The 12,932-nt window shown below is 41.0% G+C and overlaps 1 protein-coding gene across 7 annotated transcripts in view; it reads left to right on the forward strand.

Annotated features, from left to right (window-relative positions):
* The window catches only part of TMEM241 (transmembrane protein 241), a 110,366-nt gene that overhangs the window by 49,495 nt on the left and 47,939 nt on the right, over positions 1 to 12,932 (forward strand). For 5 of the 7 annotated variants that reach the window (XR_001517660.2, XM_006920030.3, XM_025038670.1 and 2 more), the window contains 2 exons: positions 5,947 to 6,016; positions 9,834 to 9,927. Coding sequence is in view for 4 of the 7 variants with exons in the window: in XM_006920030.3 (XP_006920092.1) it covers positions 5,947 to 6,016; positions 9,834 to 9,927 (164 nt within the window). In the remaining 3 variants the exon portion in view is untranslated. Of the gene's footprint in view, positions 1 to 5,946; positions 6,017 to 9,833; positions 9,928 to 10,849; positions 11,040 to 12,932 lie in introns of all 7 variants that reach the window. The other 2 variants (XR_003042596.1, XR_003042595.1) reach the window with 2 other exon arrangements.

The following is a 12,932-nucleotide window of genomic DNA, read 5'->3' on the forward strand; positions in this document are numbered from 1 at the left end:
TTTTGGTCAAAGGCCTCTGGAAAGCTTTGTCTGCTGGTTCTCCTTTGTCGGCATGTTCATCTACTTCCTGAGTGATTTCTCGTGGATTTGATGAATAATTTTCACACAAAGAAATCTCTCTGCCTTTCAACTCAAAGATTATGCTTGTTCATTGGTTACACTCAGGATTATGGGGGCTGGGAATAATCTAGTGAATATCCAAGGTGCCGCCACATTTTACAGATGAGGCAATTGAAGCCCAGAGCAGTTAAGTGATATGACCTGGATGATGCACAGGAGGTGAGTAGCAGAGGGAGACAAGTTTAGGTCTCCTGACCCTCTTTCCAGGCTTTTCTTCCTAAAATGCTTCTTTTTCAGCGGTTTTACACTTTATTATAAAGTCTCCCATACTTTCGTGTGATGCTCCTAAATTTCTTTCTGGAGCTTCTTTTGGTTCGGAGGGTGTTTTGTCTATCAGTTTCCAAGCCTGGTAACTGCCGATAATCATTTATTTGGGGTTGCATTCCCACATTTTACCTTGAGTTACTGCCAAACTTTTAAGTCAGCGCAGAAGACCTGGGGCACTTAATTACTCTCTGGAACTCAAAATGGTCGGCAACTTTCTGGCCTGGACAGAAGAGTCATTTAAAATAGATTTTGGTTTGTTTGAAAGAAGAATTAATTTTCTCACACATTATATTTTAAGTTCAGAAAAGAAAGAATTGACATTGGACGTCAGATGTCCACCTTCCATTCCTCCTCTTTGACCATATCACGTGGTGAACGACTGAGGCTGTGTCTGTGGCAGATGGCTCAGGGAGTTGTAAAGCCTATGGGATTTATCAGAGAGGGGCTTGGTGCACTTACCTGGAAGGGCTTCTGGATGCATCTTTGATTTGTTGCAGTTTTCAGATAGCTGAGGTGGAATCTTTGAAGAAGCCAGGTATAGAAAGTTGACTTCTGAGAACGATTTTGCTGGGCTGATGACACTGTGTGACTGGTGTTAATAGCAGAGACGACCTTAGCCTCCCTTGCTGTAAGTAGTTGAGGCACCCCAGTGAAGCCCCGCAGACCTTTGTAGCCATCATAGCAGGGCTCTGGTAAAGGCCCTGGGGAAGGTGGGTGTAGGGTTATGTACATCCTGGTGGCAGCCTTCCAGAAGAAGCCAGTGATTGCCATCTATACCAGCACCAAGTTCAGTATCCAACCCATGAACATCCCACACCTACTTCTATGTGTATTAAGTAAAATAAAGGCGCTGTAAGATGTTCATGATCACGTTTGTTGCTTTCCTAGAACTCAGGCGTAGTAAAACATTTATATTTGTTTGTTAGAGTAGATAACTAAGGTAGATAGATTTTAAGGTAGGAATTTGCTATGCATGATGATGGAAGTTCACAATCTAGAACACCCCTGGGAAATCAGTTTTTCCAGCTTTTTAAACTCATGTCAATTGTTCTAAACTTTTTTGACGAGTCCTGGTGTTGTTTTTTTATAGTATAGAGTTAATTACAATGTTTAAGCAAATAAAACAGCTGAGGAAGATTTTTCTTCTCCAGAAGTATCCAAGGACTACTGTGATTGGGTGGCTCCAATTCTTGCCAATATTTTAGCTTTCTTATGAGTAGTCTAGACTGTTTTTAAGACAGAACAGCACTTTATTCTTTCCCACTTACTTATTACACTTTCCATCAACACTGTCCACTGCTGGGCCTGAGTGTTGGTCCAGGAGAGTGTCTTGATAGCCCACATGTGTACCCTTTAAGACACAATGTGAGTCAGGGACATAAGTGCTGTCTTATTTTGAAGGATCTGTTAATTTCTGACATTTTAAAACAGGGCTTGATTCCGTTTCATTTATTCTCACCTCTTCTTTTTTTACTTGTATCTTTATTTGGTAGTACATATAAAATGTTTTAAAATTGAGATAGTTTACATATATAAAATACGTAAGACCTATCTTAAATGCAAAGCTTGGCCATTTATGACAAATGTACACACCCATGTAACTCACCCTTCTATCAGGTATAGAACACTTTTGTCACTACAGAAAGTTTCCTCACACCCCTGTTAGTCTCTCCCTCCTCATCCACCACCAAAAGCCACCACTGATCTGATTTCTGTTACCATAGATAACAGATAAGTTCTGTCTATTCTAGAATCTCATATAGATAAGTTCTGTCTATTCTAAAGTCTCATATAAATAGAAACACATAGGAAGTATTCCTTTGTGACTGGCTCTTTCATTCAGCATAGTGTTCAGAGATTCATCCAGCCTGTTGTGCATACCACTAATTTACTCCCTTTTATTGCTGGATAATGTGCCATTATGTGAACATACCACCTTTTCTTTATCAAGTCATCTATTGATGCTCACCTGGGCTGTTTTCATGTTTTTGGCTGTTCTGAATAAAGCTGCTATGAACATTTATTTACAGGACTTTTTGTGAACTTACGTTTTTCTGTCTCGTGGATAAATACCTAGGAGTAGAATTTCTGGGTTTTAGAGTAGATATATATTTAACTTCTAAAGAAAGTGCCAGTTTTCTAAAGTGTCATACTATTTTACACTCCCACCCAGAAATGTATGAGAGTTCCAGTTGCTCCACATCTTCACTAGCATTTGGTGTTGTCAGTCTTACTTTAGCTATTCTAGTGGGTGGATCCTTGTCCCTCAGTAGTGCTTTTGACTAAACTGCCCTTCTCATTCACTGATGAGTAGCTAAAAAAATAAGCTTTCTTGTAGATGCAGATGATATGGCTGTGGGTCACAACCTTTGGGGTACATTGGGACCTAATGGCAGGGATCAGGTAGATAGTTCTCCATGTCCTAGGCACAGGCCCTGCCACTTTTTCTCCTTCTAGCACTGAGTTGCCTTCTTGGTGGTAGAATCTACCTCCCTCTTTAATCTTCCAATTTCATGGTTCAGGCAGAGGCTTCAAGAATCTGGGAACCCTGCTTCCCCTTGGACTGTTTTAAGCAATAATAAAGAAGAGAAATTCTTCCCATGTTTGAGAGTTTGCATTTCATATTTGTATGGGGCCCCTATGCTGTGGTGTTCAAAAGAGAGGATCCCAAGGCACTAGAAGGGTAGGGAGAGCCACAGGAATCTGACCCAGAAATGACCTTGTTACCTGGTATGTCTGTTGCTCATGGTGAGATAACGCAAGCAGACTAATCACTTCTTGGAACTGACCTTCCTTTTTCCTGCCAGTTCTGAGGGCTAAAATGTGATGAGAGGAAATTTTTTTTCATTTTCAAATATCAATTAATCTTGAATGCAGTAAGATTGTGCCACACTTTTTACCGTGGTTCCACGATCTTCAGAGAAATGGAATTCACTCCCTCTCTCAGAGAGCCAGCAGAAATTTAACTGTGGAGCACAGGAATGAAGGCTCAATCCAGACTTTATTGTATCAGCTGCATGTTGATGCCACAAAACATGTTTACAAATCTTGAACTACTTAATTTGTGCTTAAGTTGGTGTGTTCTGCACTAGATGGTGTAGGAGTGTTGTGTTTTGAACATTTTTACAAATTTTTTAGGCTCCTGGATCTAGTCCTCATGTGGTTGGGGTCAGCCAGCTACACACTACAACAGCTTCAGGGCTGTTTGTAACACAGTCATTAACCTTTGCTGTTTAGGGGTTGGTATGCATCCCGTCTGTTTAAGAGCTCTACTTTCGTAAAAGTGGAGGTAGGGTGAAGGCATCAGAAGGCAAACATTTGGGGTCAATTTGAAATTGAGGACCAGCATATTCAACTAGAAAGTGTTTGGAACATTCTCTCCAGGGGAAGCAAGAGGGGTTTAGGTCTCTCAGTTCAGTAGTGCTTATTATATGTCAGAGTTGGTCCTAACACAGTAGATACAAGTGATACATAAGATAGAGTCCCTATTCTCAGGGACTTCTTAGTTCTAGCAGGAGAGACAGGCATGGAGTCAGCTAAGTGCTACGTGAAAAATATGTAGAGGTTTTAGAAATGGCTCAAAGATAAGAGGGAGCTATTCTCTCTCACCCTCTCTCTCAATAATCTATAGGATCAATTTTCAGAATTTGGGTGAGGGTTATCATCTAACCGGTAAGTTCTAGGATAATTTCTTTATCCACCTCCTCCCTGTCTACCTCTGACCCCTCCACAGCCTGGGCTGGGCTGTAAAGATTGCCAACGCACCGTGAGTCCAGTTTACCTCCCAGGAGTATTTCTGATGAAAGACTGGGTGCTGAGAGGAGGCAGCACCCAAGCAAAATCTCGAGGTCCTGCATTTAATTTATCTCCCCCTTTGCCCGTTCCTTATTATCACACTGACTGCACTGCAGTTTCTCTGAGAAGGAAATTGGGAAAGGGCCAAGAACCAACAGCTGCCAAAGAGATAGAATGCAAATCCTCCATGACATCCTTTTCACTGACTGAGCGGGGGTGCTCTGGCCGCCCTCTAGGACCACGGTGCCCAGGGTCACCTTGGCTGTCACTCCTGTGGGGAAAGGGACTGCCAATGGTGTTGCTCCTCATGCACTGAATGGCTGAGCCTGATGATATCATTTACAAAGTCCCTCCACCAATATAGATCCCAAGGAGATGTTAAAGGTATTCAGTGGAATTGTGGCAGAGAATACAAGAACTCATAACCTCTTGCTATGTTACACAAAAACCAGATCCCTCGAGTCCCTCTCCTTTTAATTAAACACACGCACATATGTACAAACGAAACAAAACAGTAATAGTCATGATAAAAAACAACCCTCCAAAGAATTGGAATTCAGAACTTTTCTTTCCAATACTAGGTGGTTGAATCATTTGAAATCATTTAGGTCTCCGAGGAAGTGTGGCATGCCATTGTGTCTCTTGTTCTGAAACTCTTGATTAATAAATGTGGTGATGAAGCAAATACTGCCCTTATGTTCCATTGCACACCTAACATGCTGTGAATACTCGTAAAAATCAGCCCTTCTCGCCCCAGTCCATCCGGCATTGAGAGACAGACCAAGGCTGGGGTCCTGGAAGGCCTGGCTCCTCCAGTCTCAAAAATTCCAGATTTGGAAGGATTAAGCTATCTGCTGTGGAAATGCTTAATTCCTTGTCTCTGGACATTTTTGGAAGGCTTTCTGCTTTTTTAATCTCCTGACTTCTTGTTTGTGACCAAGTTCAAATTCCAAAGAGGGAAGCAGCCAATATGTGTGATTATTTCCTCTTGCACCAAGTGGAACTAAAAGAATGAACTTACTTCACTAGAAATAAATGTACCCTTTGGACCTTAAACTAAAGTGAATATGCACAGTCGGTTGGCCCCTCTGCCATTTGTGCAGTAATTAAACACAAAAATGAAAAAAGATGTCAGAGGCATGCATTCACATTCTTTTTTTGGATGTAAGGCAGAGAAGAATAGAAGAATCTTTAAAAAAAGATTCTTTTTGTCCCACACTCTGCCTTGGGCAGGATTGGCTGCCCGGTGAAGAGGAAAGATCCTAGGGTTCAGAGTGACAGAGGTTCACATTGTGACTGCACAGTTCCAGAGTTATATAATCTCAGGCAAATCTCTTAACTTCTCTGAGCTCCAGTTAAAATGAGGATAATAAAAATTCATAGAGCTGTTACAAGGATTGAAAGAGATGATGTCCATAAAGCTTTTAGCATGGGGCCCTACACAGGACGGACTCTCACTAAATGCGCATTTTCTTCTTCTTCTTTTCTTCTTCTCTTTTTTTCTTCTCCTCCTCTTCCTCCTCCTCCCCCCCTTTCTCCCCATCCTCCACCTCCTCCTCCTTCTTCTTCTTCCTCTTCCTCTTATTATTATTATCAGAAAATGCTAATAACATAGACACCCTAGGAACACTGGTGTGAATTCAGTGATGGGCAGTTCGACTCTCAGAGGGCTGTTGTGCTAAAGACCCTCACTTTGCATTTCCAGAGCAGCTGGGGGCATATGGACTGTGCAGGTCATTGTTTCATTCTTGCTGTGCCCCTCAGGTGATCTCTTCAGCGTCCTGGACTTTCCGTTCCTGTATTTCTACAGATTCCATGGCAGCTGCTGTGCCAGGTAACTTTAACTTGTAAAACACTTGCACTATTAATTTGTATGTTTCTGTACTACCAGCTGTGTCTTTGTTTCAGCGAAGTCCTGGATCACTGCTAGTTATCCAAATGACTGGCAGAGCAGTGGCAGGTGCAGGCGTGGAAACAGCTCCCTAGGCCATCAGTGGGTTGTTATGAACACCCTCAGATGCTCAGGGATGGCCTGGGGCCTGTGAGGAGCCTACCCTATAGAAGTTTCTTTCTTATCCAGGGTCATGGTTTTCAAATTTGTAGAGAGCTAGGGTTCTCCCACTCTTTTTTTCTCTACAAGCAAATGTTAAACAGAACTTCACTATGTAAAAGTGGTGGAATTGATTCTGTTCAAGAGAAGATTTGGGTCTATAGTCCTACCGTCTCGACTTCGACCTAAGCTTTCCTCTTGCTCCTAATGGGCAACCTCCAAAAAAATTCAACTGAAACCCATGACTATGAAAAAAAGATTTTGGAAACCATTGACTAGGGGATGTCTAGACACAAGGTAATCATTAATCACCTTGGGAAATGCTAAGGGAGGTAGACCAATTAAATGGATAGAATTAGATAACATAGAAGTTCATACCCATCCTATTTTCCTTTTCCTGCCATGATCCCCACTTTGTTTGACTCTATTATGCTCAGAAGTAGAAAGGCTTCTGTGGACAGTCTCAAAGTATATATTACGATATGGTGGAAAGACCAAACTTGGGGTGAATTCCAGCCTTGCTGCTTCCTAATTGTGTGGTCTTTGGGCAGGTTATCCTAGCTTTCTCAAAACTTAGTTTAGTTCTATAAAATGGAAAAATAATATGCAAGGTTGCTGCCTATATTAAATAAGACATGTAAAGCACTAAGCATTATGCTTCGCCCAATAAATGATGGTCATTATTATTACCTGCTCAGGTCAACCATAAGTAAAATGTCAGCACACCATGAGCATAAAAACGAGACCACCGAGTCCCACATTTATAAGATGCTACTTTATGAAGCAATGTTTCTTTAAAGAGTGTCAAAAATCTAATATGTAGTTAGGTAAAATTTTTGGTCTTTTATGACAAAAAAAATCAATATTATAGAGTTTGCTTTTGTATTTGAGCCTTAGAATGATTTATTTATCATCCTCAGAAAAGTTTCGGGAGAACACTGACAGAAGTCTTCTTCCCAGTTCCTCTGAATTTGGTCAGGTCTTGTCATTTGACCATTAGCTAGGATTGTGTGGCATGACTGTTAGTGCTGCTCCGGCGCCTGTGGACTTGTTTCCTTCAGGTCTGGTTATTTGGCAGCACAGGATATGGAGGGGAGGGCAGCCACTGTTTGCTTGTTTGGAACAGAGCAACACTGTCCACAGCCTGTTGGTGTTGGCTTCGTGGGGTGACATTCTGGCTTCATTTCTACCCCTTTTCATCTGTAACTTTCTCATAACCCAACATGAAAAATTCGGGTTTATTTTATTTGAAAGATTTGGAAATCTTTATTCGAATTGATTTAACTCTCTGTTACATTTTACCCCCTGGCTTCACCTCTTTTAAGAATGTGTTGGTTTTCACCATCTCATCTTGTGGCTCCTCCATGACCATATCTTAGACTAAGAGTTGTCCCCTTCAGGAGACCCTGGAGGAGGTCAGAAGGGGCTATGGAGACCTAAGGATACAGTAGTAACCATGCCCAGGATACCCCATTAACAGGGAGCCCAGTCTCTTTCACTTCTGGGGTCCTCCCATTGCTTTTAAGATCTACCTCCATAGCGAGGGGTAGGAGAGCTGAAAATAAAAGAAGATAAGGGATTCATGAGAAATTTAGAAATGATTCACAGACATTTCAAGTGATGGGAATGAATCCTGGGTGCTTTCATAAACAAGCTGTTCACAAACCTGGAGCCTCCGTTCTAGCAGAGAGTAGGTGCTGAGAGGGTAGATCATCATGGAATCATGCCCTTCCCCTGTCTGGAAGTGGAGAGGAGCAAAAGGAGGTATGGGAGATTGGACAGGTACCTGTGAAGTTGTCATCTCCTTGGACACAGAGTGGGTGCCACCAACAAGAGTCCTGGAGTGCTGGCTGCCTCACTTTCTACTCTCAACCTCACAGCCATGAGCACCTGGAGCATCTCACTCTGTCTCTTTGGTTAAGAGCATTTGTAATGAGACTTGAAGAGCTGTGGAGAACTATTGAAAGAGCCAGGAAGTCTGGATTATTATTGTGCCTCAATTTGCATGTTAATAAAGTGAGAATTGGAGCTGGGGAGACTTTCTATTCTGAAAATCTCTGATTTCCATAAGTTAGGATGAAGACCACTGTGCTTATTCCTACTTTAAGAACACATAATCTAAAGCAAGAAAAAAAGGGAGAAAGAGGGGATTTGGTCAAGGTTATAAGGGTCAATGAGCACAGCCAAGAACAGAAATTTAGGTCACTTGATTTCCAGCCTACTGCTTACCCAAAAGGGCATCCTCATCTAGGACACGGAGTGGGTGCAAATGACTCAATCTCTAATCCATAGCTTCCCGGCCTCCCATGACTGCAGATGCAAATCTCAATGAACTTTGCAGGTCATCCAGGCCAAACAGGTTGATATACACACAAGGATGCCTAATGCTTGCCTCTGGTCCTGCCCCAAGAATGTGGCTGTGAACTCATCTAATCCAATGAAGTGAAGGCACACATTTCTGTGAAATTTGGCCTTAAGTGTGTTTAATTCAATTCAAGCTGCTCCCAAGTAAGCCTGTCAAACATTGATGTAATTAATACCTACTATGACCAAGGCTCCATGCTTGGCTCTATTTGAGAAAGTACAGAGAAGCCGAGGAATGGGTTCCGCCTCTCAGAGCTCACGATCTGAGTTGGAGTCACACAGCAGTGCCTATAATAAAGGTCAAATGGCAGTGTGGCATTTAAGGCCCTGAGGGTACAAATAGATACAGCTCATAAGACCCACCTCTCTGGTTTGGGGTATAACTGCAGTCATGTCTCTTGTTTGATTTTCAATTCCAAATAATAGTTACATTCAGGCCCTGTCTTGCATGTATTTGTGGGAAGTCAGCTTCTGTCATGGAGTTTTTCTGCCACACTCTCTTCCCCAACTATCCTGCCTCCAACCGCCAGGAAGAGTAACTGTTCTCTTTGGAGTTCCCTTTGCTTTGGCCTTGGCTACACAGTAACATTTCTGAAAACAGTTCCAATGTAGGCCACTATTTCCCCATCTGGCTTGCTGACGCAGACCTCTGAATAAACCCCAAGATGCCGCCCCAGCCTCAGGCTCCCTTGGTGGGGGGTGGTTTTCAGGTCATACATATGGAATTAGACATCATTACCAAAGTAGCTTCCATGTAGGTTGGCTGGGGTTCAGCGACTTCTGTTATGGAGCCAGCCTCCCCTTTAGAGTCTTACCTTGAACCCATGGGCCAGTCCAGACCCTCTACCCTCATATAGTGAGTTTCCCTTTGGAATTTTCCTGGCACTTTGTTCTACTTGAAAAAAATTGAAGCTCTACCTTGGCAAGCACCAAGCTCCAGAAGTAATATGGAAAGAGCAGGAGGTATTGTCCTCTATGCTCTTTTTTCTTCCATGATTTAGCCAGAGACTTCTCAAATTTCTAAACCTCCAATAAAATGCTCTCATCATAGCTCCTTAGAAAAGTAGAGCTTAATGTTTTTTTTTAATTTTTGGTATTTTTATCCAGAGATTACTAGAAAACACAGATAAGATAGATGAGTAATAATTAGAAATTGACTGGTAAAATGTAACAGAAAATAGTTACCTATTGACTAAAGGAAGACAGGCCTCACTAACAATATATTTTCTCCTTCCAGTGGATTTTTAGGATTCTTTCTCATGTTCAGCACAGTGAAGCTAAAAAGCCTAATGGCCCCCGGTCAGTGTGCAGCCTGGATTTTCTTTGCTAAGGTAAGAGAGAGTGGTGGAGTGGGGAAAATTGATCTCAGGAGCCTTCGTGTCCAGTATTGTCAGAGCCTGTGTGATGTCAGGGTTGCTCTTCATGGAATCATTTCTATTTACTAGCCCTGAGACTGAGTTTTTGCTCATTCTGGTAACAACTTCTGAAGTCTTCCACCTATTTTATTAGCACGACATAATCTTTATCATGCTCCTGGAAGGTGACCTGGGTAAGCCATTTAATTCCCCTGAGCCTTAATTTCTCCATCTGAACATGTGGGGTTTCACCAAAAAAACAAACAAACAAACAAATAAACAAAAACCCCAAAACACCTCTAAAACTTCTCTAATTCTAATAGACTGGACTTCTGGAGGCATGGGACAGTTCTTATCATCCTTCCTGGGAACTGTGAGGATGTCTAGAACTCAAGTGACTTGCCCAAGAGGTCTCAGCTTATTAGAGATGATAGGGAATGGAAAATAGGCAATGGCCAGACTGGGGGACTTCGATGAAGCAAGAGAGTATTATAAGAATGCCTGTGTGTATCTGATTGACCGTGGTTGAAACATAAGATAGAGAGGTAGGAAAATAAGAAACAAAAGGAGCAAAAAAGCAGCAGTGGGACGGATGATCTTAACTAAAATGCTTTGAGATTAGCTTTCTTCTAGTAGAGAATTTCATTTCTCTAGTGTCTGTGAAGGAGTCGAGTTGCAGGGCCCTAGGTACTAATTCCAAGGAGTGAGATTTCTTAATTAATTTAATCTAATGAAATAATCATTTAAATTTGTGCCTTTAGTCATCTTTATGTTTGTTGGTTGATTCTCCCCTCGCCAGAAAACAAAGGCAAACATTTTTCTTTGAAATTCAAGTTTCACAGTGATATTTTCACCTGCATGGTCTACTTTTTAATAGTATTAATAATTCTAATTCCAGCAGAATGTAAAGAATGGTTGAGATACTGACTTCCAGCATGACAGAATGAGGTTGACAAATCCTCTCCCAAAAAAGCAACAAGAAAGTTTGGAAAAGGCTGTCAAAAATATCCATTTCAGTTCTCTAAAAATTGATCAAAGATATACAACAAACCAAGAAACAATTGTTCGTGAAAACTACTAAACTTTGGGTAAGAACAGCATGAACTTGTGGCATTCTTGCCTAGTGTTGCTTCCATTCTCTCCTCCCCTGCTCTGTCAGTGTGATATTTTAACCAGACCAGGGCAGGCTATGAAAATCATCAGCCTTGCTGCCACTTCTAGAATACCCCATTGGAGTATTTTCAGTTCATTTGGAGTATTTTCAGTTAAATAGCTGAGTCAGTCAGTGGTAAGTGAACAAGAAGAGCCAGTAGCTCTACTGTCTTCAGTTTATAGTCCTCTTAGGAACAAGCAATGGACCAATGGTCTAGCTGGGGACTTAATAGGTAATTCTGAGAGATGAGAGAACCATCAGGGGATTGATAGCTCTCCATATATCCCAGATTGATCTTAGTCTGTGTGCATGAGCAGCAGAGATGGAGGCTGCCCAAGACATCCACACATCTCTGGCCAACAGAACTTGTGTGCACACATAGAAGAAATGTGAGAAAGCCTACAGAAAGTAAAAGCTGGGGCAGACATGAAAGCAGCCCGAAATTTGATTTTGCTTCTCAACCTATACACAGTCAGAAGCAGAGGGAAGAAGACTTCTGGCTCAAGGTATTTGAGCAAAACTTCTGACTAGTCTTTGCCAGAACACTTAGCTAGACAGATGTGGGGACGACTCCTAGGAAAGCAAGCTTGAAATAAAAACAACAACAAAAAAATTGGGTGAAGACCTCAGCAACTGTACCACATATAGAAGACAGATTTTACAGACTTAGTGCAGACAAATTACTAAATAGAAATACCGCAGTACTAACAATGCTTGAGGGGAGGGGAAGTCATAATCCAGAGGTGCTATCATATATTATGTGAAGTGCCCACTACTCAGCAAAAAGTAGAGGCCTTCAGAGAAGCAAGAAAGCATGATTCGTGGAAAGGAAAAGAGCAGTCAGTAAAAATTGTGTTTGCTTGTCTGTTCCTCAGATGTAGGACTTAACAGAAAAAGACTGCAAAGCAGCTACTTAAATATATTCAGAGATCTAAAGGAAACCATTTTTAAAGAATTCAAGGAAAGACTCAGTAAATAGAGAATCTATTAGTAAATAGAGAAATTTATCAGTAAAGAGATAGAAATTATTTTAAAAAAGAGAACCAAATGGAAATTCTGGAGTTGAAAAGTACAATAACTGAAATGAAATGAAAAAATTCTCTGGAGGTACTCAATAGCAGATTTGAGATGGCAGAAGAAAGAATAAGTGAACTAGAATGTAGAGCAAAAGAAATTATTCAATCTAAAGAAGAAAGACTTTTTTTAAAATTAAAGAACTGTGAACAGAGGCTTAGAGACCTGTATATATATATTCCAGAAGAAGAGGAAAGAGAAGTAGAAAAAATAGGATTAATGGATGACTTCTTATCAAAAACAGTGGAAGCCAGAAAGCAGTAGGAAAACATATTCAACATGCTGGAAGAAAAATCTTCAATCAGGAATTCTAGATACAGCAAAAATATCCTTCAAATATGAACTAAAAATAAATACATTCTCAATTAAAGACTGAGGGATTTGTTGCTAGCAGTCATATCAATAATTATATTAAATGTAAATAGACTAAATACCCCACTCAAAAGTCAGAGATTGTTACACTATATAAAAAGGCAAGACCCAACTATATGCTGTCTATAAGAGATAACACCTTAGATTCAAAGACACAAATAGGCTGAAAGTAAAAGGATGGAAAAACATAACCATGCAAATGGTAAACATAAGAGAACAAGCTGGAGTGACTATATTAAATCGGACAAAATAGACTTTACGACAGGAAATATTACTAGAGAAAAACAGGGACATTTAATAATGATAACAGGGTTAATACATTAGGAAGCTATAACAGTTATAAATGTATACACACCTAGCAACAGAGGTCCAAAATATATGA

This window comes from Pteropus alecto, unplaced genomic scaffold (genome assembly GCF_000325575.1).
Source record: "Pteropus alecto unplaced genomic scaffold, ASM32557v1 scaffold146, whole genome shotgun sequence".
NCBI lineage: Eukaryota > Metazoa > Chordata > Mammalia > Chiroptera > Pteropodidae > Pteropus > Pteropus alecto.